The sequence below is a fragment of the Apiospora hydei genome, assembly GCF_038363865.1.
Source record: "Apiospora hydei strain CBS 114990 chromosome Unknown utg000003l_segment0_segment0, whole genome shotgun sequence".
NCBI lineage: Eukaryota > Fungi > Ascomycota > Sordariomycetes > Amphisphaeriales > Apiosporaceae > Apiospora > Apiospora hydei.
Window position 1 is genome coordinate 739,915 of NW_027117362.1, and position 27,313 is coordinate 767,227.

Here is a 27,313-nt window from a genome sequence, read left to right on the forward strand (position 1 = left end):
GGATGTAAAGATACTAGCATCCATCTGTAGACCTCTGAGTTTGGGTGAAGCTCCCGAGTTTAGTTTGGTCTGGTGACTCTAGGCAGTAGTCTAACTCTCATGAGTAAACACATGTCTCAGGAGAAATGTTGGGAACTCTACAATAAGTAGCGAAACCGACTGTAATGAGAAGCAATGGAAAGTAAAATATGCCTACCACCAGCTTGAACACTGCAGGCACCAATTTGTCGTCCTGGAGAAGAGTCTGACAGCGCCTTGGTACCCAATAACCGCAAATCTTCTCGTGATCGTCGTTTATAGCGAATGCTAATTTCCTATTAGAAATTCGAATTAATTTAATTCAAGGGAATTTGGCAGCAGGACTGGACCAAACAATTCTGCCATCCAGTGTGGACATTACGTACTTCAAATCCCCGATGCTGCCAGGAGGCGCATTCAGCGCCATTGCCACAGCGTCAAAGAGGGCATGCTGGCCACGACGGCGAAGGACCATGCGCTGAGGTGGCAAGAGCCTTATTGTGGCCCGGTTGACAAGACGGAGTTGATGAAGCGTGTCCTGTGGCAGGTACCCGAAGATGTCCAGAACGAGCTCGTTGGGCAGGCAAAGATATCGCGGCGGTGATTGCTCAGTGTTGAGACCATCAAGCGGAGTGGTGCAACCGGCCATCTCGTTGGACTTCTTGGCGGTATCGCCATTGGCTTGGTTGCCATGAGGCTGAGGGACGATGTTGTTGCTTTCCGCCATGATGGGATGTTGTTTTGCTGCTGGAGAACGAACTAGGTGAACTGTGGGAAAAGGTACTTTGGCGAGACTTAGAAAATAAAAATTGCCAGTACTGGCGGGTTGTGGGAAGATCGTGTTGCAATCAGAAGTGAAGGTGTGTGGTTGATAGAACAGGGCAGTTTTGGGGAAAGTTTGACAAGATGAGAGGAGTTGTGGGAGAGGTTGCCAAAACACTGCTGTGCCTGACGTCCCGTTCAAGATGCAATCAAACAGCGGAAGCCTCCACTAATGTGAGAAGGAGAGTGACCGCAGGGTCTGACGAAAACTAAGGTAAAATGGTCGTGATAGAAGAGTCAAACGGATGCCCAAGGTACGCAAACTTCAAGTCCTTGAAACGCAAGGTACCTTGAGTATGTAGCCATTAAGGTCGTCCACATATGTATTGATTTTGGACAATTAATAAAGGAGCCAAACATTATGCGGAATCTTATTGGCCAACTGCTACAGATGTGAATGCTTCCGCTCGGCTTGTCTCATTGGTAATAGGCAGATACGGGTTTTGCCTACCAGTTTCCATCTCACGCTCACATAAACTACACACCATTGTCTTCTTATCGCTGTGATGGCAAGATCCCATACTGTCTGTAAAAGCCCTCGCTCGAAATGGCCTTCAAGAGCTCTCCCCACACGTGTGACAGGTCTGATATTGTTGACAGATAACATCGGGGTCTTCAGAAAGTTGATATGAGTCTAGTATGAATTATTTCCTCTGGCACTGGGGGTTTTCCATGACAGGCTTGTGAGATACTTTAGTAGGTAGGCATAGGGACACTGCAATTACTTTGGACCTTCGTCCTACCCTTCTGCCACGAAAATCTCACCTTTTCTTGAAATCATACCATTCTCCCTATACTGATAAGGTTCCATTATTTGATTTCCCAAATCGAACAATCACAATAGTACCTACCATTCGTCTCTCACACTCCACCTCATTATGTCTGAGGTTCTGAGGCTTGCGTTATTCAATTTGTCCCTGCATCATTCTACTTAAGAATTCTACACCTCAGCACATTGCACTTTTCCCATCAATTCTCAGTCTCCCAGAGCTTTCTGAATTGTCCCTGCACCCACCAACACACACCATCAATTTTTGATACAACAACGCTGCACCTACCAAATTGCCAAGGACCCGCCTGTTTCGTCCCGTTGCCTGCAACATACAAGCAACCATGGCGGCTAAGAATGTCAACAGCAATCCCAAGAACGGATATCTGATTCTTTCCAACGAGGTCGTCCTGGACATAATCAGTTATCTGCCCGAGGATGTCAATCAGCTCCGTCTTGTCAACCGGGCCACCAACGCCCTGGTAGGACCTCCTCGGTGCATGGTCCTCGATAAACCATGCCAGAGTGCCCTCCTCGGCGCAGTGAGGAATGCGATGAACGCATCACCCGACAGTGTCAGCAACTTGCGGTATGTCATGTCTCATTCGAAGTGTGCCTGTTGTTCGCCGGCCTTTCCTGCGCCCACGTGCCATTGGACTCATCCCTCGGCCTTCTTCGTGTCCGACTTCTCGAGTTCTTCATTCATCCCCCGTCATGGCTTTAGTCCTCCTCGCGATCAATTTCTAACTCTAAATTGGAAATTAGGAAGCTGGTGATCGTTGCAGGCGACCTCAATAGAAATCAGGTTAGTGGTTTTTGGTCCGCTGGGTTTCCTTCCCCCGTCAAGGATTTGGTACCTGCCATTGCCGGATTGATGGTAAGCGGCTTTGCCACTTAGAAGAAAATGTTATACTGATACCTGCATCTCGGCAGACCAAGCTCAACTCGGGATTTTCACCCCGGCTCGATACGATACACCTCGACGTCTTCTCCCTCACCGAGGATCAACGTTTCCAGCTAGGGCGCCTACTGTCCAGAGACGGTTCTGCGAAGTGGCCGGTTTCCAAGTTGAGTCTCGTGGGAAAGTGGAAATCTAAATTTCCGCTCACGATGCTTGTCGGGAAGGTCAAGATGCTGACGGCAGTCGAGGCAGACTGCCCACCGTCAATCGGAGACGTCCGCAGAAAATGCGTGCTTTGGAATGACATCTTTGCTTCCCACGCAGCTTCCCTGCGGAAATCGGCTTTACTTTTCAGCAAGCGCTTTGATTGCGACATGCTCACCGATGCTGTCACCCAACTCTTGTGCTTTAAACAATGCACCAACCTCGAATGGCTGATCTTGAGAGGCATGCCTGGCTATCCTGGTGGCGGCTTCTGGCTACTTATTCCCCAGGTAAGCCTTCCATTTATCCCCTCCCTTTTCCCGACTAATATATTTGGTTTACCTGTGTAGATTCACGACTGGAATTCCCCGATGGCTCAGGCAGTATGCCAAATACAGAGCTTGAAGAGACTCGCCATCGTGTTTCACAGAGACCCCGGCCTTGGCCGGCAGTGGCCAACTAGAGCGAAACAGGCTATCCATGTCGTTATGGCAGGAGCACCGCATCCGAGACGGCACTCCGGGGCGAGGACGACCTGGATAGCCCCCTCCACTACGCTTGCGAGAGCTGGGACAGCGAAGGTGTGATCAATCTCCTGGTTGCCGCAGGTCACGACCTAAATCTCGAGTGCGGCTGGCCTCGGCAGAGGACGCCGCTATTCCGCGCCTGCGAGGTGGGCAACTACGCCACCGCCCGGAACCTACTCCGAGCAGGCGCGGACCCGCGCCGAGGGGCATACGCCAACTGGGGATCCACGGAGCCGTTGCCGCTGATCCATCGTGCCGTACTGCCGCCTCCCCAGCCCCCCATCGTTAATATTCCCACTGCACCACGGCTCGAACGGGACAAGGAGCAAATGCTTTTGTATGGGCTCTGGTGAATGACTATGGCTTCGACGTTGAAGAACCTGTGCGATTGGACTATACTTATGGCTTTTGGACCATGTTGGATCAGGACGAGCTCGCCAAATTGAGGCTTACACCTCTCCAATTCGCCCTCCGTGATGAGGCATCTTTGGATGAAGGCGATTATGGCCCGATTGCCTCGTTCGTTGTGCTGGCCTTATTGCGACTGGGAGCGGATCCTAACAGGCTTGATCCAATGAGGCGCGACCCCCTGGAAATGGTGATCCACCGTTGCCTCGAACTCGTCAAGAGGGAGCCTGAGCCGCCAAAGGGCTACTCCGGCCATCCCAGGCGACTACTACCTGGCGATAAATTCTCTGGTGAGGGCGGGTGCTCGCTTGGTCAGTGATTCGAGAGCTATCTGCCAAGACGGCTCACTGGCCGAGGTGGCTCGCCATTGCAAGGGAGATAAGGATGCACCGTCCCAGGATATATGGTTCCTTCTCGAGTCGATGCTGAGTTGTGCCACCGCGGCAAACATATCGAAGGAAGACTTGGAGTCTCTACGCGACAGGTTTCGAGACGGACCCCAAAGCGACGACGATGACCTGTACATCGGGATCGAAAAGAACACGCGCGTTTCTAGGCTGCTCACTGATCGTTGGATCGTCTTTATCCCCAAACCAGGTCTCCAAGTGGCGACGGTCAACCTGACCCCACACATTGATGAGGCCGCAAGCACGCCTGGGGCATGTTTGAGCTCTGTGATAATGGTTGACTGGCTGACCTGCGGGAGGTTCATGGCTGATCCCCTGCTCTCAAATGGGTCCCTTCTAATCCGTGGAACGATTGGTGGGAAGAAGGAGGTCAATTGACAGAAAGGGAGAGCTTCTTAGACTAAGACTAGCGATCGTATGTTATCTTCGCCGCCCCAGAGACTCCGCAACTGAGCCCGACACTCCCCAGGCTTCCTTTTCAAATTCTGATTCTGCCCATTCCTGAGGACATTAGCTTTCGGCCAGATAGGTACTGAGAAGGAACCCACGCGAGTGTACTCGTTCTCGTTCATTTCCACCAACATAATGCCTTCCGCCGTATCGATGCTGTTACAGACCAAGAGCAGCGATAACGCGCATTCAGAATCTCGTCCGTACTCGTACTCACGTTCAAAGTCGATTAAGACCCGTTGACCATTCAATTCTACCGATAACCCGTTCTCCAAGATCTTGCCAGGCATGGGGATATGCTTTATCAAACCGCGCGCGTAGAGTCGAGCCTCATTAACATCACCGAACGTGGCGTCTGGTGTTGAGAGATTCACGTCGCAGCCCGAAATCCCGAATTCTTCGTTCTGCTTCACGTCTTTGTGAAGCAACGGCCAATGAACTCGATCTGGATACGAAACCCAGCTCCACGACGGCCTGGGAAGCTTCTCCTGGCCGTCAGCGCGAGGATCCAGTACACCCGAGCCAATCCATAACAAACCAAAGGCCAAGTCAGACTTCCATAACCCGCATAGATACTCGCCCCCCCAAGACGGCGGCGAACTCCTTCGCGATGCCAGCTATGGCAGGTAAGCGGTCCGTTGAATAGCTGTGCTTGCGAGAAGAGTACTGAGATACCAGGTCGTACCAATACTCCAGAATGATGAGCATCGGAGGTGGATGGCTGTGCTGATTTCGGAATAGTGCCATGATGCGATTATATAACTGCGCAGCCAGATCAGGCATGTCGAGCATGGCACTTTTCTTGGCGCCAGTCCAGCTGTCGCATTCTTGTGTCATCTTCTGAGCACAATAGCAAACCCAGGTGGTCTGGATGGGGCGATACTGGAGTCGACGTCCCGAAAAAAGCATCTCTTGCAGGGTCCAGGCTCTTTCATACCAACGCTCTCTAGGTTCTGGCTGATCGGGACAGAGGATGACCGGCGTTCCAGTCTTCGACCCCTCTCGGTCGACCTCTGCCCTGAAGACATATGTAATCTGAGAATTTTTCTCGTGGCTTGTTCGGTCCAGCGTCGAAACTCGCTGTCCAAGGAATCCTTCTCGGACATCGTCGGCTCCCGATGCTACAATGGTGAAGGTGGCGTTTCGATAAATCTCGTTCATTTTGCCCAGCTCTCTGGCTTTGAGCGTCTCATCGTCCTGGGATATGCAGAGGGCGTCGATCCAGAGGAATCGGAATCCAAGCTCTCTGGTCACGGTGATGCTATCACGGATTGTTGGGTCAAAGTCCTGCGGATTGATACCAGAGACAAGACCTTCTCTGTTGTGCTCATTCAGCATAACTGCCTGGGTCGTGATTCCCCAGCAGTACGACAATGTGATATAGCGCTCTCTCATCGTGGCTGGCACTTGGATCAACCTGACTTTGGTTTGATCGGAGACGTCGAGAAGCATAGAAGGCATTGATGATGGCGGATTGCCAATGCCACACCTGTGCTCAACCTCGCATTTCCTGAGCCAGTGCCCTATGAGCTTCATTGAGGTAGGGCTTCCAGGGAATAGGTTAACAGGTGTGCTGGCACATCTTTGACTCATGTCTGCGAGATCCCCTTGATACCACTGTTAGTGGATGGTACGACTGGTTACGAAGGGAGATCTTGAATATGCGCACACACCGGGATACGTCACGACGAGGAACTTGGACCAATAATGATCCCACTGTGTCTTGTCCCCACGAGACAGGCTTTGAAAAACCTCCTCCGGCCGCCGGGGCACCGAAATATGAATAATGACGGCAATAGCGCTGTTAAGGTAGCCTTTCCTGAAATCATACGCCATGTGTAGTCGGATAGTGTCCGGTCGGTCGGTCGCGCTCCAGACGTCCTGGAGATTCAACCAAACCACGGCACCAGACCAAAAGACGCCGGGTGAGCGAGATCGCCAGAAATCAGAATCCACGCTGCAGGGCATCCAGAAGAGTTCCTCGTATGTCATATACCCATCCCGCGGCACGCAACCTGCCAGTTCCTCCTGTTCTCGTTGCTTGGCATCCCTCTCAACTTCGATGCAGGCGAGACGCTCCTGGATCATGGCCCAGAACCGACATCCTGAGGCCGCAAGGTCATCGCGTATTTCCTTCTCGGTCGTGTCGATACTGAGGAAGGGCGGCGATTCGCCCCTTGGGTGAGCGCTAGGACCGGGGAGAGGGGGAATTCTGAGGTCTTTGCATTTATCACACGAGTGGCCCTGGAAGTCGGCGGCTACGAGCTCCCGCTTTAGGCGTAGAATGTCGATCTCGGAAGGGACTGTTCCAGTGCTGGCGTCAATGACTGTTTCTAACATCGTGGTGCTGTTGAGCCGGAGCGTAGGCGTGGAGTGGATATCCCGTGTGTGTGGTATTTATGTCTAACATTGTTGACGTTAAAGGAGAGAAGTTCCCAGCTGATGTTCTTATAGACCCAGGGGGGACTGTGATGTTTGGCATAGAAGTTGTGGGCATAGGCTGCCTAATCGTGAGACGACAAGTGTATGCCAAGAGGTGCAAAGTCATGTGGAACAAAAACACTCCACTCCACATAAAAGTATGCGTTTACATCGGAAGAAGTCCACCTAGTTAGTTATCAGCCACCTGTGGCTCGCCATATGCGGTTTACTGTATTACTCCTGAGCTGGGTTCAACAGTGGTGGTTTCTAGCCCCCTAATATTGAACTACCAAAACTTCCAGGTCTATTGAGCATAAGACAATAATTATCTGTCTGAATCCTTTAAAGTGATCATGTCGTTGTGGACTCCTTTTTTAACCGGGGCGGGTGTCCCCCCTCTCAGTCCCTGCGGCTAAGAGGCTACCATTCAGTCGGTAACACCCACTCTTGTTGGTGATATGATTACCTGGATGCTACATACTCCTCTTGTTGATTGCGACTGCCAATAGATTTGGGCCCTAGGCGCTTTGCCCCTGTTGAACATAAAGACCTATCCTACCCTCGAATGAATCCCTTAAATCATTGGCAAGGCGAAGAAGTCTAGGTCCGGAAAGCCAACATTTTCTATCCTTCCTTGGAAACCTACGAGATAACATTTGGGACCCTTGTTTGTTCTCACGTGAATCAATATGGGCCCAACGGATAAAGCAGTGTGGGATCAAGAGATCCTGGTGCCCGAGAGCACCATCTCATATGTCGACCAGGCCATCAAGAAGGGCAAGTCCCTCGTTACTGTGTTTAATTAGCGTCACTTTTTGATGATCCCTAGTACCGAAAATACATGGCCGGCCGGCGGGACTGGCATCTGGCTTTTGGGCACTGAAGACACGCTGTGGCCGAATGCTTTGATCGCCACGCATACTGGAGGTAGCGTTTGCGTTAACCCAACGGAAGCCCACATCACCACGGCACCTACGATGAATCAATGTGCCTATGTTTGGACCAAAGGTACAGTATAGTGAAGAGTGGTGGAATGCAGTCTCCTACAGTCCTCAAGTCTCGGGCTGCGCTGGATATCGAATATTGTCAGGCTGACATCCTGATGGCTATTTCAGCTGTAAGCTCGACACCCTGTCAATGCCCCCCCTTAGATCAGACGATTATACAGCCCCTGAACCACATTAATCGTATATAAAAGGGGGTTAAATCTTTTTAATCTAGAAGTTAAATATACTAATCTAAACCTTTTTTTTTCCTCTTTTTAATATTATCATGCCTAATAAAGAAGAGCGTATCCAGTAAGCGATCCAGGACGTTTTAGATAGATACTCCTTTAATTAAGCCTATAGGAGGAACAACGTTGCGAAGCGCACCCTCCGCCGCCGGATTTAAAGGGGTCGAAGCCGGCAGGAGTCCGATAAGGACCGGCAGCTGTTTACGCGTGCTGAGGAGCGTTTTCTGGCCTACTAGGCCCTTTTTCAGGCTGGTTTAGGGTACGCACCGACGTACCGGCTGTTCCGTATGTACGCCCAACGCTTCCTGATCGCGAAGGGTAACTTTTACACCCTTGGATCGAAGTGGCTACTCCGATTTCTGCGTCGTTATAAGGCAGTAAAGTCCGTGCGGTTTTAAGCGATAAATTTCCGGCGTTTCGTATATATATCGGACGGGGCCGTGCAGTTGTTTTTTGACCGGCTTATTAGCCTATAAATCGTAAGGATCTCACTATATTTACGATTTAACGCCGATAAAGTGGGAACTTTTATAACGATTAAGGGGGGCTCTTTTATTATTAAACCGGCTAGAATTAAGAGTTTAATAACGAATAACTCGGCTAATTACGAATAAACTATTATTTTAAAAACTATTAACGTTATTAGCGATACTATCTCCTTATTAATAATTTTTAAGGGCTAGTCGGTTTAATAATAGTAATTCCTTGTCGATAATAATAAAATTAACGCCCCTTATAAAGACTAGGCGTTTAAAGCCTTTTTAAAGGCTAGACTTTTAACTTTATCGCCGTTAAGTGGCTTAAAAAGATCTTTATCCCTTAAACTTAACCGGTTAACCCTTTATAATAAAGACTCTTTATTTTAAATAACTATAACGTGGTTTACTACTACGCGACGTATATTACTTAGTAACGCACTTAAATTTAATTTTAATATAATTAAACTTTAACGCGTAATACCTCTATAATTATAATGCCTAATTAATCCTAAAAAAATCGGATAGTTTTAATAATTTAAGCGACACGAAACGGACCGAATTAAATAAACTAAAAAGCAGTAGTAAAAGCTTACAATATACCCGAATTAACTTTACGCTATCGAATCTACGGCCGAACTTTAAAACGCGAAATCCGACCGAAACAACGTAAACTAGATTTAATTAAAAAAGAGGTACTTCGTAAACATATAATTAATCTAGATATTTAAAAAATGCCTCCTAATCTCGCTGGTGTAAAAGATATAGCTAATTTCCTTACCGCGTCGCGCGGCGGCGACCGCGTCGGTAAGCACTGGGTTAGGCGCTTTATCGACCGTAACCCGGACTTAAAGATTAAAATAAATCGTCGGTATAATTACTAAAAAGCTTTTTACGAGGATTTTAAAGTTATTTCCGGCTAGTTTACGCTAGTCGCGAATATAAAGGCGAAATACGGGATTATCGACGAAAATATTTAAAATTTCGACGAGACCGGCTTTATAATAGGTATAATCGGGTTAATACTCATCGTAACACACGCCGAGCGGCGTAGAAAAGCGAAATCGGTCCAGCCTAGTAATCGGGAATAAGCAACGGCGATTAAATGCATTAATTTGTAAAGCTAGTGCATTCCGCCGTTCTTAATCGTTTAAAGCTAATATCACCTCGTAAACTGGTCCCGCGAAACCGATTTACCGGGCGACTAGGTAATCAAGCCGACTTCTAATAGCTGGACTAACAACGAAACAGGCTTAGACTAGATTAAGCACTTCGATAAACACACCAAAGCGTAGACGAAAAGTTCCTACCGCCTCCTAATTATCGACAGCCACGAGAGCTATATTTCGGCCGAATTTAAAGCATATTACTAAAATAATAATATTATTATATTTAGTATGCCTCCCTATTTATTTCACTTATTTTAGCTATTTAATATAGTATTTTATTCGGCTTTAAAACGTGCTTATTTAAAGGAAATTAAGCTGTTTATTAAGGCCTCGATAAACCACATTATAAAGCTCGAGTTTTTTATCGCCTTTAAGGCCGCGTATTTCGTTATTTTTACGGAAAATAATATTAAATCCGAATTCAGCGTTTTTAATTTAATCCCTTATAATCCCGACGAGGTGATTAATAAATTAAATATATGTCTCCGGACGTTTATACTTAACCTATCCTATCCGAGGACGGCTAGTACCTATAACCTTTAAACGCCGTTTAACCCCTAATAGATAACTAAGTACTTTATTTATATTAAAAAAAAAGTGTTTACTTATTAAGGAAGCTCTCCGACGTCGATTTTAAATATGGTAAACTAAATAGCGAAAAGTATAACTAAAATAGCCTATAAAATAAACTTTATGCGCGATAAGATATATATATTAAAGGAGGCTAATTTAGTACTTTCTAAGCGCCGGAGAGCTAAAAAATCGCGAGTCTAGCTTAGAGGAGCCCTTACTATTAAAGAATCTCAGCAGCTACAGGACGAGAAGGTAAAAAGGAAGCGTTCAACGCCCGATGAAGGTAAAAATAGGGGTTCGTCGAAGCGGAGGGCGACCGGTGGAAAGCGCTGTGGTGTTTACGGCGAAACAGGTCACAATACGCGAATATATAAAAAAAATATAAAATTAAGCGAGGAATCGGATAGCGAGTAGTTTTAATTAATTTTAAGCGTTATAATTAAATTAATTTATATAAAAAGGTCGAAAAGTAGAAAAATTACGTCGCTAAGTAATATGCGTCGCGTAATAGTAAACCACGTTAATAGTTATATTATCGAGGAATTTATATTAACGGCCTTAAAAGCTAAGGTTTAGCTTCTCTACTTACCCTTTTATAATAGCCACATTTTTTAACCTTTAAATATAAACTGTTTCGCCTACTTAAAAAGAGGTTCCGACGAGAGCTAAAGTTAGCGTGTGCCCTTTCTAATAATAGCTACGTTCGAAAAGGGGACTTCTTATAAACTTAAGTTAAAGCCCGAAAGATCGGCTTATTACTTATATATATCGCTAAAAACTAATTTATAACCGGGCTTTAGCCCGTTAATATTTAAAAGCTAATAAATAACCGGCTCCGGAGGTCCGCTACGTTCCGAGCCGTCGACGAGGCCTTAGCGGCCGAGGAGGCAAGCCGGCCGCCGGAACCGGAACTCGGAAAGATCGAGACACCTAAGACCGGCCGGCAGTTAAAGGATCTCGGAGTTGCCTACCTCGGGAAGGACGTCGTCGGCGGTGATTTAACACGCCAGCTCCTGTAGGCGAAGTTCGGGAAGAGTATCGATGATTTAACCTCTCGAATCGGCCGGCTAGAGTATAAAAAAGCCGGTCTAGAGGCCGATCTAGAAAAAGACGAGCGCTTAAAAGAGAAGGAAGGTCGATAAAGACCCCAATGAGGGCTTCGTATCGTTGGCAGATATTAGGCAGGTCCAAGCCGATGTAAGGGAGGGCCAGCTAAGGAAGAGGCCGAAAAAAAGCTGCAGAAAGGCCAGCAATTAATTAAAATCGAGCCGATCGTGAAGGAGATTCAATTCGCGTTCGCACGCGTTAAATTATATATTTAAATAAAGTATATATTGATTAATTAATTAATTTATTGCTGCATTAGCTTATTTACCCATTAAATTTAGGGGGGCATTAACAGGGTGTCGAGCTTAGTCGAGAAACGATTATCGCACCTCCTAGGTTTAGTTAACGTATATCACCCTATAACCGACACCCTCTCACAACCGACACCCTTGCACAACATTAAAATAGCTCACCGCTACTTTTCTTTATTACTTATTTTTTTAATTAATTTTAAAGCAATTTATCTTATTATTTTCACGCTATATTTATTTATTATTTATAGCACTTTATATAAAATATAATATTACTACCGCGATTTTTAATATTATAAATAGTAAATTAATACGCCGAGCCGCTTTAAATTAAGGTATACTAAGAACTACGCTAGTTAACCGCTTTTATAGAGTTAAATCGAAACGGGAGGTTAAAAAAGCTATTAAAAGCTCTTTTCGGTATAAAAAGGCATTTAATAAATTAAGTTTTAGCTTAAAAAGCTCTTAGCGTAATATTAACGTATACGTAAATTAAAAAACTAGCTTAACAAGTTTTAACCTTTAAAGAAGATTATTAACCACTCGGTAAAAATTAAATAAAAGCCTTCCTTCGACGCTACTTAGCTTTAAAAATAAAAAAGTAACGCCGAATCGACTCTTAACGTATTAATAAGGCATTAATTAAGGTAATTAAGTTTTAATTTTTAATTAAATTACGTATACCTTAAATTTAAACTATTAAACCTAAAAATAAGTATAATATAAACAAGCACGGTATCTTAAAAGGCTAAGGAGGTAATAGCCTTATAGTAAGCAGTTTAAAATTACGTTCTATACAATAAAAACAGCCTAGTTTAAAGCACTAAACGACTATATTAAAATGTGTATCGGCACTCGGCAGGGCTATCCCTTCTCTAGTAATCTATAAGGGCAAATTAATCTAAGAGTAATAGTTCCCCTAAGAACTCGATAAGTTTTAAAAATAGAAGTTCGATACGAGCAATAAAGGCTGGACGAATAACGAAATCGCCGTTAAATGGCTCGAAAATATCTTTATACCGGAAACCGCCCCGAACGACCCGAAAAACGCCTGTTTACTTATTTTAAATAAGTATAATAGTTATATAACCAACGATTTTATATCCCTTTATTATTAGAATAATATTTACTTATTATTTTTACCCCTTTATTTATTACACGTCTTTTAACCTTTTAATATTAAAGTCTTTATTTTTATAAAAGCTTATTATCGAAAAGAGATCGGTTTCTTATTTTTATTAACGGATTTAACCTTTATCGATAAACGAAACTTCTTTATATACTATATTAAAGCCCGTAAAAAAGCTTTATCGGCTTAAAATATTAAAAGTGGTTAGCGTAGTAATAGTCTTTAGCTTATATATATTACTAAGCTACTCACCAGCCCTTTTTACTCGAAAATAATAACCGAAAGTAACGAGAAGAGATAACATAAGTCTTAGCTAGTTAAAATAAGGCCTTTATACTTATTTAAACTTTTTTAATTACTAGTATATTATAGTTAATATTAAAAAGGTTTATTAATTTAAAACGTTAAATTCGACACTTTTATTAATTAAATTAAAGCGACTTTAATACATAACGCTAACTATTTAAGAAAATCTAAAAAAGTACTATAAAAAAAACTATCTATTAATTAATACGGAATTAAAAATATAATCCCTAAAAGAAAAGTTAAAGCTTGTAAGGCTATAAAAGAAGCGAAAGGTATAGATTAACTCGAATTCGAAATTTATTTTAATTAAAAGCGTACAACGTACGAGGGAGGGGCTAAACTAGGTTAAAATTAAAGAATTAAATTTTAAGATATCTACTATATTTACAATCGAAAGTGATTATATTATAGTTTAAAATTAAAGAAATAGTGGCTATTTAGAGTTAGTGGTCGATTTCTGCGTTCTATTTTAATGGGGTGTCGGTTGTGGGGGGTGTCGGTTATGGGGTGACATACGTTAGCCCCCCCCCTCCGAAGTCTAAAGACAAGAACATTCAGGATTAAGTTGGCCAATGCATCCATCGTTCACATTACATGTGCTCCGGAATGCGGAAAGTACATTAAGTACGCTTCTAAAGACAAGGGTCTCCCTCCCACTTGTACCCACTCCAGTCTAGCCCCGCGTCCGGAATCCGGGGATCGGAAAAAAGGTCTGATGCGAATGAATTCGGCCTGCCTCGCTGCTCAACTGTTCCTCCGCCTCAAAGTATCTTCAATTTCGGTTTGGCGGGTGCGAAGAGGCGCGCCACGGTGGCAAGCATCCACATGAGCTATATGCAACAGGTCCGTCAGCTTACCCTCCGTCACATCATAACCCAATATTCCGGTCCGAGGACGATAGATATGATCACGTACCACTTCCTCCACGGGCTTGATGCCAAAGGCCAGAGGCAGATAGGCATCGCCATCGTAGAGCGCTCGGACGAGGTGCGCCTTGCTGTCCCTGAACTCGCCCGACGAGAGGGCGTCGTTGAAGTACCTATGCGCACCGGGCAGCCCCCGCCGTTAGTATACAAGCTCGTCACGAAATATCGGGCTGCACTTGGCACTTACTCGAGTTTGTAGGTCCCGGGAGGTTCGGCTCTCTCTTGCGCCACCATTCTCTCGCCTGGGAAGCTCCGGATGCTGTGCACACCTTTCGGCGGGACGTAAAGCGCAGGCTCTCCCGCTTTCAGGATAATGACCTTGCCGTCGATAGTGATTTCCAGTCGGCCTTCAAGGACGATATGATACTCTCCATGAATCTAGTAGGGGGTTTCCCCCTTTCTGTCAGCGCGGAAGATAGGATGGAAAACTTCAGTGCTTCGGGAGGAGGCGGTCAACTTGCTTACCTTGTGCCAATGCGGCGGCACATCGATCACATCGTCACCCTCTTCACCCGAGGCGACGTGCTCGGCATAATATCTGTTGATGGAGGACACAGGCTCGTCTTCGACGCACATCAGGGACATGCGTAGGCCCTAGTGACTCTTGTCAGTATCATGTTTGTTCTCGGCGTCTGGTTCTGCGCGGGACAGACACACCTTGCCAATGAATAACTCCTTTAGTAACTTGGGCTCCCTCATGATTGCGATGGTGGGTTGTCAAGGATGAAGTAGAGCCCCTCTGAAACTTGCAGGTATTTGCTGCCTTTTCACCTTGGGATGCGAGAGAAGGCCAGCCAGGGTGGACCGATCCGGATTATATGGCAGGGCGGCCATGCCAATAGATTAGCCTGGTTATCGACGACATCCCCACAATACGTGGATCCGCATCCATGCGGGACGGGGTCTCGGAAAAACGATGGACTCATCAACAGTAGCTACTCTATCTATCCCATGCTACAATTGGCAGTGCCTAGCCAATAATAAACAAGGAACAGTGAAGCGTATCCATGGCGGTCAAGTATTCGGTCATCTCGCAGCCAAAGAATCCCGTTCTCAGCGGCACGCATGGTTTGCCTGGCAAGGGAGGGCTTGGCGTTTCGGGGCTAGCGCAGCCATAGAATCCCGTGGGGAGGCCTTGGGAATCCGGCACGCGTGGCTTTCCTGGCAGGGGAGGGCTCGGCCTTTCGCGCCTGGCGGTTCGGGGCTGGCGCAGCCATAGAATCCCGTTATGAGTGACGTGCATGAACATGCTAGTAGGGGTGGCCGTGGGAATTCGGCACCCATGTCTTCCTGGCAGGGGAGGGCTCGGCGTTTCGGGGCTGGCGCAGCCATAGAATCCCGTTGTGAGTGACGTGCATGAAGTTGCTAATACGGGAAGCCTTGGAAATCCGGCACAGGTGACCGTAGGCCGTCGTTCCCGTTGCGTGTTATCAACATCAAAAATTTACGTGTATATAAGTCCCATGGTTCACGCAGTCTATTACTGGTAGTAGTAGTGGTAGCAGTCGTCGTCGTGATTCCTCTACCTTGATAACACTTCTTTTCGTCCCAATCGTATCATAACCTCAGATTCACCTTGACCATGGATGCTCATGCAATCGAAGGCAAATACCATGCCGAGCGCGAGAAGCGGCGGACTGCCGCGACCTTCCACAAGCGTGCAGATGTCTACCGCGATGAGGTCCTGCATAGTCTCGCCGCCGACCCTTGGATCGACTACGATGAGCTGGCCAAGCAGCCGCCTCTTCTTTCGGAAGGCAGCAGGGTCAAATTTCTAGTCATTGGCACCGGCCACGCGGGTCTTATGTACTCAGCCCAGCTTGTTATGGCGGGCTTCTCGGCCCAAGACATCGTCCTCGTGGACGTGGCGGGCGGCGTGGGCGGAACCTGGTGAGTAACCTTATTTGTCCCCCAAGCGACTTGTTTTTTTGTTGTGCATTCATTCCTGGCCCATCGTGTCTCGATGTTTAGACAAAGGGCTTTCATATAATAGCTGTGCCCCCTTTCCCTTTCGAGACGTGTGGTGTATCGTCCAAGAGCGATGCTAACGCCGATATGTGATAGGTACTGGAACCGTTTCCCTGGGCTCTGCTGCGACGTCGAGGGCTACTGCTACCTCCCTCTGCTTGAGGAGACCGGTTACGTCCCCACCTACAGGTATTGCCGAGGTGAGGAGATCCGCAGGAACGCCGAGATGATTGTGGACAAGTACGGCCTCCGCACCATGCTCGGCACCAAGTTCATCGGCGCCCGCTGGGACGACGAACACGGCCGCTGGACTGTGGCGTTCCAGCGGCAGCTGGCCCCAAATATGAGGAACTCAATGGCGTCTTTAACGTCTCCACGCAGTTCCTCATCGCCACCCCGGGTCCTGTACCCAACCCCTCGGCACCGACCCTACCGGGGTTCTCCGACTTGAAAAAGGAAAAGGCAGTTTGGCACACGGCGCGGTGGAACTATGACTACACCGGCGGGTCGCAAGCCGATCCGAAGATGGTCAACCTGAAGGACAAGGTCGTCGGCATCATCGGAACAGGGGCGACTGCCGTCCAGACCGTGCCGGAGCTCGCCAAATGGGCCAAACACCTCTACGTCTTCCAGCGCACGCCCGTGTACTGCGGGCCGCACGTGCAGTCTACGACGACGCCGGAAACCTGGGCCAAGGCGGCTAACGGGCCCGGCTGGCAGTACAAGCGCATGGAAAATCTAGACAAGTTCTACTCGTGGGACGCCGAAGCCGATCCCGACGATGACTGGGTCAACGACGGCCGGTCGCACCACCCCGCCGTCGCCGCCGCGTTCGGGGGCGGGCGGGCCAAAGAGCTGGTCCGGGCGCTGGAACGCGGGGGCCCGGCCGCTCGCGACAGCATCGTCCAGGGGCACGTCGGGCGCCTGCTGCAGCTCGAGCGGCCCGGGGCGGACCGCATCCGCGCGCACATCGCCAGCACGGTCCGGGACCCGGCCACGGCCGCGCGCCTCACGCCGTGGTACCCCATGTGGTGCAAGCGCCCCGCGTACCACGCGGGCTACCTGGAGGCCTTCAACCGGCCGAACGTGACGCTCGTCGACACCGACGGCCAGGGGGTGCAGTCCTACACCCGCCACGGCGTCGTCGTCGGCGGCGCGGGCACGGGCGCGGAGGCGCGCGAGTACCAGCTCGACGCCCTCGTGCTCGCCACGGGGTACATGGTCGAGGGCCTCGGCGCGGCTGGCATCAAGAGCGGAGAAGAGGAAGAGAGAAAGGGAAGGGAAAAGGAAGAGGGCAGTCACGGAAGGGGGCTGGGTGCGGCGGCTTTTGTCGGGCAAGGGTACCGCGGCCGCGGCGGACGGCAGTTCAGCGACAAATGGGCCAGCCCGGACTTCGGCACCGTGTTCGGCCAGGCGACGCACGGGTTTCCCAACCTGTTTTTCCAGGTCATGGCCAACGTGGGCATCTCGGGCAACTCGACGCCGGCGTACACCCACGGCGGGCGTTTGGTGGCGCACGTCCTGAAGACGGCCACGGCGGACGCAAGAGCCAAGGCGGAAGCCGGGGCCGGGACGGGCGAAGATGACGCCGACCGGGCAGAAGACCGGCTCGTCGTGGAGGCGACCAAGGAGGCCGAGGATCGCTGGACCGGCGTGGTGGAGAAGGGCGCCGATTGGTTCGCGGGCGTGGGCATCTGCACGCCGACTTGGTACACGGGGTACCAGCGACTGGACGACAAGACGCCGGCCGAGCAGTTGTCGTTCCGCAAGCACGGGCTCTGGCCGGCCGGCCCTCTGGACTATGCCGACATCATCAACGCTTACATCCAGGAGGGAAGCTTGGAAGGATTTACTGTCAGGTCTTAGTTAAGTCTGGGAAATGCGAGGGAAATACAACCTACCGCGTTGACTAAAGACATCTGGTAGAACAACTCGTACAATAGAAGGCTTCTCCGCTCTCTCGCTCTAGTCCGACATGAGCTTTTCTTTTTTTCCCCTTCTTTTTCTTCTTTTTCTTCCCCCCCTCTCTGCTTTTCGACTTATACCAGCGCAGGCCAGCAGAAGCAAGTGGATCAAAACAGAGCAAACTCAACAAATAGGATTTTATAAGTACCTATCTTCGGCTCTATAGAGCCACATTCGGAGCTTTTACTTCGTGTAGGACCCCCCCCTCTAGCTCTATCTTCCGCCTAAGTTTAAAGGCAGTCCTTATTCGTATTCATATCTGCCCAAGTGGTTTATAGCTCCTGGTATGCTATAGCAGTTCACTTTTAGCAGCTCCGTTATCGCAATGGATAGTCCGGAGAGACCTGAGCAAGGGTGAGCAATGTGAAGGCTATCCAAGCCAAACCTGAGCCGGCCCGAGCGAGGCCTGAGCAAAAGCGGCGAGAGGTTATGTCATCACCAGCGTCCAGATTGACGAGGTATAACATTTTGGTGGGGAAGGCCCAGATATGCAATGCAACACAATGTTCACCATTCTAATTGACATGGCCAATGGCTTCTTGATGTTAGCCGCCATAGCCCCTGGCCGGGAACTGCGCCCGCTATCCGACTGATCTTCTTAAACCATCGGCAATCCAAAGATATTCGACACTGAAACAACAAAGACACACACGAGATCTTCAAGACTTGATACGCACAACGTTTTCAACTCGCCGTCTCCATTCCAAACTAATCAACATGGGCCCAACCGACAAAGCTGTCTGGGATCAAGAGATCCCAGTGCCACAGAGCACTATTTCGTACGTCGATGAGGCAATCAGAAAGGATACGTGTTCGAAATATGCCTACAATTGAGGACTGTGGTTTAGTTGAATCTGACTATGAATTGGAGTTAGTATTGCCGAGCGGCCTGCAAATAGAAAGTATTTCTCCCAGCGGCGCGTCCTACTGGGCACGAACCGCAAAGCTTGAAGCTCTCGACAAAGACGGCAACGAAGACAGTTACTCCGTGAAGGTACCGAGCCCAACCGACTGTTTACGTACGCAGCTGACAGCACCAAGGTTCATCAAGGTGACCATGGCAAGACCATGGTTTCAGCCGAGTGTGAAGCCATGAAGGCCTTGTACAAGCTCATACCCGAGATGGTTGCCAGACCCATTGCTTGGGAATCGTTTCAAGACATTCCGGACACCCATTTCTTTGTGTGCAAGTACCACGAAATGAGCGAAGACATCCCTGATATCACAGACTTCCCGGCTCTCGTGGCCGAGTTCCACAAGCGCTCAGCATCGCCCGATGGGAAGTTCGGGTACCCCAATCCCACCTTCGGAGGGAAGAACCCCAGAACTTCCCACCGAGCGACACATGGGAAGATTGCTTCAGAAAGGGAATGGAGGGCATCTTTGCTGCCGAGCTGGAGACACATGGGCCCGATAAAGAGTGGGAGCGCCTTACCAAGTTGACGCTCGAGAAGACCATCCCCCGCCTTCTTGGCGCCCTCGAAGCGGATGGCAGGAAGATCGTTCCTCGCCTCGTTCACGGAGATCTCTGGGAGGGCAATTGCTCGGTAGATGTCAATACCGGTGCTCCGATGATCTTCGACGCCACTCCTCTCTACGCACATAACGAGTGTAAGTGCTGCCAACACCTTGCATAGGGCTCTTTTAGAGAGGGCTAATCAATCTCTGGGTAGATGAGCTTGGGCCGTGGCTCTGCCCCCGACACCGATTCCCACCATATATCGACGAGTATACCAAGCATTTCCCTGTTTCTGCCCCAACGGAGGAGTTTGGCGACCGCATTGAGCTATACTATCTGTATGTTACACCCAGGCTGTCGTTGTCTGGAAGGACGCTGACTATCAAATACTTAGTCGATTTGATGCGCACTCATCCTCACTGTACCCTGGAAACCTCAGATTCAGATCTATGTACGTAACATGCCTAGGTATAGACACAACCACCTCGTATACTGACCCGATTCATTATCACAGCGCGCAGGAAACAATGCGAAGACTGGTCGAAAAGTACCAATTGGACGAGGGATCGAAACCCGAAGGAGATTCTGTGCCTGATCTCTAGCTCAGCAATCAGCAGTTCAGGTGAACACAGTGGTGGCCACAAACCGCACTATCGAGATGTCCGAATATCATCGAGCTGTTCGACCAAATACCTCAGCAGCTAGCCACATTACGATATTGACGTTCGCAAGGATCAAAACTTGGTGCCGCGTGAAACTGCCATCCAATGAATATGCATGTAACCCGAGTAAGCCAGGGATAGATGGCATCCTGGTGGGTGGGGTCTGATCTGCATTGTTGGTAATGCCACTTCAGCCCATGCCTGCACCAACATACACTATCAAGGTAGTACCCAAGTAACGCTCCCCTCCCCCTATCATGTTCCTCGGATGACACCCGGCTATCTACCCAGAGGTCGGGGATCTGTTCCCCGGACTTCAACGCTTGCCCAGTAACTTGCCATTTGGCGCCAAATTGTTGAATCTGCTTGATTGTTAGATATTCGAAGGTTGATGCCCCGATTCATTAGTGACAACCATCGAGCATCATAAAATGGCCCAGTCAGTTGCAGAAAAGGGGTCTGCACCTCACCATAACCCCTTCAACGGCAGTGGCGAAGGCCTGAAGAATGAGTTTCAGGCCCAGACAGACCCTCCTGCAGATGGGCGTTTGACTTACACAGCGTTTTCGCTTACTTACCGATGGTACCTCACTCTGCTTCTTGGCTATCTTTGCCTGGCCTCTTCTCTGACAGCAAACATCTACTTTCCCTTGATCAGTCTGCTGGCGGAACAGTACCACACTTCAATACAGGGCATCAACTTGACCATCACCATCTACGTGGTGATGCAAGGCATCGCGCCCTCCCTGTTCTCCCCTCTATCGGACACCCTCGGTCGCCGGCCCGTCTACATTGCCAGCTTCGCGCTATACACGGCCGCGTCCCTGGGCCTGGCCCTCAGCCACCACAGCTATGCCTCCCTCGTCGTCCTGCGCGCGCTCCAGAGCATGGGCGGGAGCGCCACGCTCTCGCTCGCGTACGCCGTCGTCGCAGACTACGCCGTGCACGCCGAGCGCGGCAGGTTCCTGGGCCCGATGATGGTCGCGACCAACGTCGGGCCGTCCATTGGGCCCCCGATCGGCGGCGGCGCCATCCTCGCCACGGGCGATTCGCGGTGGGCTTTCTGGACCCTGACCATCTTTGGCGGATCCGCTTTGTCGCTCATACTGTTCACCATGCGGGAAACGAACCGGAAGGTGGTCGGGAATGGAGCTATCCCACCCAAAAGCATGTGGCGGGCGTGGATGGACCTCTCCTGGCATGCGGCGTCATCTTCGGATGGCAAAGCCAACAGCACACAGCCCAAAAAGGGTTGCCCGACAGGGAAAGGCAACTGGGTGTTCCCCAACCTATGGAGGCCCGTCAGGATCCTATTCCACAAAGACGCAGCTACCGTGTTATACTCGGCGGCTTCTCCATACGCAAGCTGGTACACTGTCACGACATCCATTCCACTCATATACGGTGACGTCTACGGCTACAACGAGTTGGTCGTTGGGCTGTGCTATCTGGCTGGCGGGGGTGGAATCCTGGTCGGTGGGCTCATTGCGGGTCGGCTCATGGACTGGAACTACAAGTATGTGGCCCGGCAGTCCGGGTGCTCCGTCGACAAACAGGCCGGCGACGATATGCAAAAGTTCCCAATAGAGAGGGCGCGCTCCAGAGGCTCGTACACGCTGGTACTGATATCGATGATTGGACTCGTGGGTTACGGCTGGGCAGTCGAGCGCAGAGTTCACCCTGCCATGACTCTGATCCTCCAGGCTGTCCTCGGTGCGCTCGCCACCATGTTGCACCAAATCTACCGCGCGTTGTTGGTCGATATCTTCCCGGACATGCCGGGAACAGCGGATGCGGCGAGCAACATCTGTCGCTGTGCCACCTCGGCGGCGCTGGTGGCAGCTCTTCAGCCTCTGGTCGACGCTATTGGCAGGTCGTGGTTCTTCACTTTCATTGGGCTATGGGCACGGCTTCGGCTCGTTTGCCGGCGTCTACATTTTGCGAAGATGGTGTCCGAGGTGGAGAAATGGGAGGTTACAATCGAGCGGTGCTAAGTAATTGATGCATGTGAACAATATAATCGTATTGCTTTGGGGGACAGCATATGGATAATAAATGCTTAGTGAAACAATTCCCACCCCTAATCCGATAGCACATTGCCTCCTAGCGCACTGCTATGCGACTTTCTTCATCCAAGTACGATGCTTTGGGGTTGGGCGTCTCCGTCTCCCCAGTCGAATTCCCCTTAACAATTCCTGGCCTTTGCGGTCCAAGTTCCCAGTTGGGCACTTCTGTTTTCGGCCCCAGACGAGTTACATTCCCATTAGGAAGCTCGTACAAATGTGTACGCAGAGTCGGTCCATAAATAAGCAAGCCAACTCTGTGATAATACGAGGCTGTCGGCTTTACGGCCATAAAGATGTGCATATATCGGCCTGCCTCATATTTTTCCGTGGGGAACATCATGACCGAGTTGGTGTCGCTGACTGATGTTGTCGCATCGTCTTCATACAGCGGAACTAACACGGGGTATCCGTCCGTCTGAGGGAACCTTGCGCACAGAGATCCTCTGGTATTTGGTGACAAGCCGCCCACCGTACGTATCTTTTAATTTGTTAGTTGTATGCGTCTAAGCATTCGGTGGATGTTTGGCTAATCCCCTTAAGCTCACCATATGCGTCTTTGGTTTTAGCCAAGTCATTTGGTTTTCATCCCGCGTAAACTCGGAGTCGCTGATATACCGAAAAGAGGGGATTGTCGCGAGTTGAACATCTAAGCGCAAGTACTTTGAGCCAAGAGCATGTGCTTCGAAGGTTGAGTGGTTTGTGTAGAACGTTTCCAGCGAGATGATGTCAGACTCCGTGCTGGGAAACGCCACGGTGAACTCATTCCTACCCAGGAGCCGGCTGTAGATAGTTCCCTCGATAGGACCATCCCATCCTGCCCATGACCAGCTCGGGAAATCGCTCGCCCGTCTACACGGTGTGACGTGGAGCCAGTTGAGACTGATTTCAGGGCGGTCAACGTTCATGAGAACAGGTGCTCCCCATATGTGGTATATGGGGTTTCTCCTGTTAGCGAATGTACCCAAAACTCCCAGGAATGCCTTGATCCGGTCTCCCGGATAAGAGAGCTTTTTCTTGGTGAACTCCTCGATATAGCGGAGGAGAGGGTAAAAGTCTTCACCCCAGCCGGATGAATACGCGCGGGGAATGCTCAGTTGCAACGGCGGTTCTGGCACCATTGGCGAGAACGCCCTGTCTGGTCCATCTTGCATGATTTCGTACGGCCAATCTAAAGTCTCGCAACAATGCATTCCGTCACACTGAAATACAACTTGCTGGTGTGTGAAGATCAGGCGCCTCTTCGAAAGGATGCCTTCCTGGAAGGTCCAACCTCTTTTGGACCACGTCGAGTCATCAAGAACCCGTGAGACGTGGGGAAAGGTACGAATGAACCTGTTGTTGCCAACAGTCAGGCACTGTTGTCGTTCCCGATGTCGAGGGCCGACTCCTGGAAGCCCATAGTCAGGGCCATTGCCTGCAGCGGCGATGATGGTGATTATGGCATTGCCATAGACCACATGCATGGCACTGATCAGACTATGCTTTTCGTTCTCATTATCCTGATCGATACAATGATGAGCAGGAAAATACCCTGCGTTAGCCGGTCCATTTTATAGAAATATTGTTGAGGCAGCTCGACGACTTACATATCGATCTACCCAGAGGTAGCGGTACCCAAGCTTGCTCACAAGTAATAAGCTGTCCTCAATAACTCGTGGAAGATTGGTTGGCAATAAGCTGGAGTCTGAAGTCAGGCCTTCCGTCGATGTTGCTGCCCCCAGACGTATGAGAGGGCTACATATTGGCTTTCCTTGGGCATCTCGGTAATCCGACGATCAAGACAGTCAATGACCCTAAACCTAGGAGTCACTTCGTTCTCTGCACCCGGCGAGCACAGGCTTCCAAGACTCATCTCCCAGGAGTGAATCCAAGACTTGATCAAATCATAGTTGATTCTGGCCATCTTGCGTTCTCTGGGCTTGACGATCGCATGGAATGATGCGGAGCTGCGGCAACCAATGAAGTCTACCGGTAGTGTGTTTTTGTCCGTCGTGACCCCTATAACTGTAGTGTCAAGAAACCCAGATGATGAGGCGACCTCTCTGTGCAGATGGGCATAAGTAGCATTGGCGGAGAACTCGCGTACCTCGAGGGGTCTACGGGTCAAAGATGGGTCGATAATAGACCCAAGAAGACGGCAGAACCGGCATTTGGATGCCAAAAGCGCTTCGCGAGACTCGTTAATTTGTGCGGCAGGTTGATGTTCTATCGGACGGCATCTTGGATCAATTTGCATTTTATACCGGTGGTAATCCGCGTGCCACCCAACCGCATTACGTCTGAAATCTAGGTAACATTCCTCGACGTAAGGTCTGTGGAATAAACCTGCAAGAGTTCGGCATCTGCAACACATCGACTTGTGGTTTATGTATCTCTTCGAAGTAGGTATGTTTTTACCTCGAGGATTGCGGCCGAAATCCCTATAGGTATCAGGCGACATACTCGTGGGTTACCTCGCGTCCGCAGCGGCAATTTAAAAGAGGGACAATATGCTGCAAGGGGTTAAGAATTGGAGTGGGCGTTTTGGAAAGGAAGGAGATTCTAGCGATTACAAGTGCGCATCTCTGCAAAGTAGGGCCAAAATTTCGAGTTTATATGCTCGAGGTAAAGTTGCTACAGGACGTGATGGGCTGACTCGATGTGGAAAGGGGCTAAGCACCTCAGCCTTCCTGCATAGCCTCCATTACATACATAAGGTAGTAGCGATCACCCCGCGGACGTGGCGAAGTTGAGGGGGTGGGAGGTACACTCAACAGCAACCTATCGGAGAGTTAATGCGAGTGCTACGAGACAATTTTCTATCGTAGCTGCCGCAACGGCGTCTAATAATTACTTAGCCAATCGGCAAAACTCAAAGTTGGAGTATTAAAAGTAATAGGATATGATAACAAGGCCAGTACGCGACGTGCCCCCCATGAGTCCAACCTCAGTCTTCACAGGGCTCGGAGCGGTCGCGGGCTGCTCTTGGTAGGTATCATCCAGGGTCTTTTCGGTGTGAGGGGAGGCAGGGCGTGATGATGAGGATCCCCGCCCCATGGCGTACCTCGCACCGGAGCAGGGCCGGATTACATCCAGGAGTGATAAAAATTGACGGATTTGCATGATCAATGCATGATTGATTGTGAATATAAAATTATAAAGGCGTGCCGTTATATCATGTCCCTTGTGCAGGGTCTGACTAGAGGCCGTCTTTCTTTGAGCCTCTCCTATTGTTTCTGTCTGCTTTGTTCTCGCCGGGCCATGGAACAGTTATATCGTTCATGGATATGTAATAGCACGCATGTTCATGCGATGGTCTGTTTTAGTAGTAGAGCGCTTATTTAAGGAATGCTTAAGCCATGACTTGTACGCAAAAGTCATCAAATTCCGAACCGAAGCAGAACCAAGACAGAAAAGGAAAGATAACTCGCAGTAGAAATGTCTCCTAGACTAAAGACATCCTTCGCCTCCGAAGAGGCCATCAACGCCCTCACGCGCGTGGCCCATCCCCGGCGCTCCGTCAACGCCCTGGTCCGCCGAGACTACGAGCGCTTCGACGCCCCCATCGGCGACGCCTCCTGCCAAGCCCGCCCGCCCGTCGTGAGCGACGCGGCCGAGATTGTCGAACGCTACATGGCCGGCGGCGGCGGCGACGGTCCCCGGCCGAATAGTCGCGAAGCCGTCCTCGCCCTTGTGGCGGCCTATGAGACGCTTCACGCCCGCGACCCGCCCGACGGCCGCGTCAAGGAGCCGGGCGACCTCGAGAACGAGGGCCGCGGCTCGGAGGCGTACGAGCGCTTCTTCGCGGAGATCGAGGCGCGGATCGGTGGCGAGCACCTGGCGCTGCTTTCGGCCTTCTACTCCAAGACGGCGGATTGCACCAAATCCTTCACCGTGTTCGACTCATCCTTAGCCAGACGCGACAATTTTCTCTATTACGGCACCACGGCCGAGGCCGAGGCGTCCAAGAACCCGCGCCTGCGCATCGACATGGATTCCCCCTTGAAAGCAGCCGTGGGCCAGGGCAACGTCGACTACATCTACCGCAGCCTCAACGGCATCATGCAGTAAGGCGAAGTCAACGAGTCGTTGTGCTCGGAGTACCGAGCCCAGGTCAAGTTGCCGAACAAGCAAGCCTACGAGGTCGGCCAGGTCTTCGCGCTGTTCCTCGCCGTCTTCTACCTAGACTGGCAAGCCCGCCGGCCTCTGATCGTTTCGGTCCGCCGCATCCAAGTGACCGACGAGGGACTGATATGGCAAGGCAGCGAGGTGCTCCTCTGGGAGTCCAACGACCGCGGCTCGTGGACCTACGTCCCCGACCCGACCGAGGCGCAGATGAATCAGGCCGGCACCTACTACAACATGTTCAGCACTTTCTGGCCCGGCGCCGCGGGCGAGGGCTTAGACTCGTCCGACACCGCCGAGTTCATGAACACGCTGGAATCCGGAGACTTGCCGGTGTCGATCTTGCGCTACGCCGCCGTCCACCCCTCTTACCCCGGCCGGGCCGACCGCAAGGAGTTCCCGGGCGAAGCCGCGCTGATCGCGAACTCGGAGCGCATCAGCGCCGGTCACGCCGTCGACGATACCCACTGCGCGGGCCTCCATTTCGCTTCCGAGGCGGTCCCCGGGCAGCCGCAGACCCTTCCCGGCCTCGCGACGCTCTGGGCGGTCCTCTACCGCGCCGGGCTCAACATCAAAGACGCCCAGGAGGTCCGGGATGCGCCGGGGCAGCCCGACATCCGCGTCTACACGGACCGGATCATCAACCTGGCGGTCAACCACGTCTGCTGCGGCACCTTCGCCCACGTCCGGCGGCGGACCGACATGCTCTGGGACAGGTATGCGGCGGCTGGGCGTCCCAGGTTGGGGCGCTTCATGGTCCGCTACGGATCGCAGGCCGTGCATTTCGAAAGCATGGCCGATGCCGCGGCTTTCAACAAGCTCAAGTCTAAACAGCAGAAGGCCGAGGTGGCCAAGATGGATGTCGCACGGCTTTATGAGAAGTAGGCGGTACCGACAAAGGTAAGTAGTAGAACAAAGGTGAGTCGTAAATACGTTTCAGTTCATACTGAAAACGAAGGTAAGGCGTAAATTAAAGAGGTAAGTAATGTCA

At 50.3% G+C, this 27,313-nt stretch overlaps 10 protein-coding genes across 10 annotated transcripts; 6 read left to right on the forward strand and 4 right to left on the reverse strand.

The window, feature by feature from the left end:
- Positions 1 to 340: 340 nt before the first annotated feature.
- PG997_002029 (uncharacterized protein) lies at positions 341 to 745 on the reverse strand (the record flags this gene model as incomplete). Its single annotated transcript, XM_066806344.1, has 1 exon — positions 341 to 745. The coding sequence occupies one exon, from the start codon at positions 743 to 745 to the stop codon at positions 341 to 343; it is 405 nt and encodes a 134-aa protein (XP_066673640.1).
- Positions 746 to 1,953: 1,208 nt separating this feature from the next.
- On the forward strand, positions 1,954 to 3,594 carry PG997_002030 (uncharacterized protein; the record flags this gene model as incomplete). Its single annotated transcript, XM_066806345.1, has 2 exons — positions 1,954 to 2,221; positions 3,188 to 3,594. 2 exons carry the CDS (start codon positions 1,954 to 1,956, stop codon positions 3,592 to 3,594), a joined length of 675 nt encoding a protein of 224 aa, XP_066673641.1.
- Positions 3,595 to 4,122: 528 nt separating this feature from the next.
- On the reverse strand, positions 4,123 to 6,846 carry PG997_002031 (uncharacterized protein; the record flags this gene model as incomplete). The annotated part of the gene is made up of 4 exons (XM_066806346.1): positions 4,123 to 4,303; positions 4,615 to 5,123; positions 5,182 to 6,113; positions 6,180 to 6,846. The coding sequence occupies 4 exons, from the start codon at positions 6,844 to 6,846 to the stop codon at positions 4,123 to 4,125; spliced, it is 2,289 nt and encodes a 762-aa protein (XP_066673642.1).
- A 770-nt stretch (positions 6,847 to 7,616) lies between these two features.
- On the forward strand, positions 7,617 to 7,946 carry PG997_002032 (uncharacterized protein; the record flags this gene model as incomplete). Its single annotated transcript, XM_066806347.1, has 2 exons — positions 7,617 to 7,708; positions 7,757 to 7,946. The coding sequence occupies 2 exons, from the start codon at positions 7,617 to 7,619 to the stop codon at positions 7,944 to 7,946; spliced, it is 282 nt and encodes a 93-aa protein (XP_066673643.1).
- Positions 7,947 to 13,933: 5,987 nt separating this feature from the next.
- PG997_002033 (uncharacterized protein) lies at positions 13,934 to 14,797 on the reverse strand (the record flags this gene model as incomplete). Its single annotated transcript, XM_066806348.1, has 5 exons — positions 13,934 to 14,002; positions 14,088 to 14,211; positions 14,286 to 14,476; positions 14,564 to 14,692; positions 14,756 to 14,797. 5 exons carry the CDS (start codon positions 14,795 to 14,797, stop codon positions 13,934 to 13,936), a joined length of 555 nt encoding a protein of 184 aa, XP_066673644.1.
- An 883-nt stretch (positions 14,798 to 15,680) lies between these two features.
- Positions 15,681 to 17,932, forward strand: PG997_002034 (uncharacterized protein; the record flags this gene model as incomplete). The annotated part of the gene is made up of 3 exons (XM_066806349.1): positions 15,681 to 15,988; positions 16,163 to 16,379; positions 16,448 to 17,932. The coding sequence occupies 3 exons, from the start codon at positions 15,681 to 15,683 to the stop codon at positions 17,930 to 17,932; spliced, it is 2,010 nt and encodes a 669-aa protein (XP_066673645.1).
- An 816-nt stretch (positions 17,933 to 18,748) lies between these two features.
- PG997_002035 (fructosamine/ketosamine-3-kinase) lies at positions 18,749 to 20,092 on the forward strand (the record flags this gene model as incomplete). The annotated part of the gene is made up of 7 exons (XM_066806350.1): positions 18,749 to 18,810; positions 18,947 to 19,025; positions 19,073 to 19,320; positions 19,371 to 19,642; positions 19,705 to 19,828; positions 19,885 to 19,941; positions 20,005 to 20,092. 7 exons carry the CDS (start codon positions 18,749 to 18,751, stop codon positions 20,090 to 20,092), a joined length of 930 nt encoding a protein of 309 aa, XP_066673646.1.
- A 491-nt stretch (positions 20,093 to 20,583) lies between these two features.
- On the forward strand, positions 20,584 to 22,146 carry PG997_002036 (uncharacterized protein; the record flags this gene model as incomplete). The annotated part of the gene is made up of 1 exon (XM_066806351.1): positions 20,584 to 22,146. The coding sequence occupies one exon, from the start codon at positions 20,584 to 20,586 to the stop codon at positions 22,144 to 22,146; it is 1,563 nt and encodes a 520-aa protein (XP_066673647.1).
- Positions 22,147 to 22,255: 109 nt separating this feature from the next.
- Positions 22,256 to 23,681, reverse strand: PG997_002037 (HET-domain-containing protein; the record flags this gene model as incomplete). The annotated part of the gene is made up of 2 exons (XM_066806352.1): positions 22,256 to 22,696; positions 22,764 to 23,681. 2 exons carry the CDS (start codon positions 23,679 to 23,681, stop codon positions 22,256 to 22,258), a joined length of 1,359 nt encoding a protein of 452 aa, XP_066673648.1.
- A 1,954-nt stretch (positions 23,682 to 25,635) lies between these two features.
- PG997_002038 (uncharacterized protein) lies at positions 25,636 to 27,207 on the forward strand (the record flags this gene model as incomplete). Its single annotated transcript, XM_066806353.1, has 2 exons — positions 25,636 to 26,211; positions 26,317 to 27,207. The coding sequence occupies 2 exons, from the start codon at positions 25,636 to 25,638 to the stop codon at positions 27,205 to 27,207; spliced, it is 1,467 nt and encodes a 488-aa protein (XP_066673649.1).
- Positions 27,208 to 27,313: the final 106 nt, after the last annotated feature.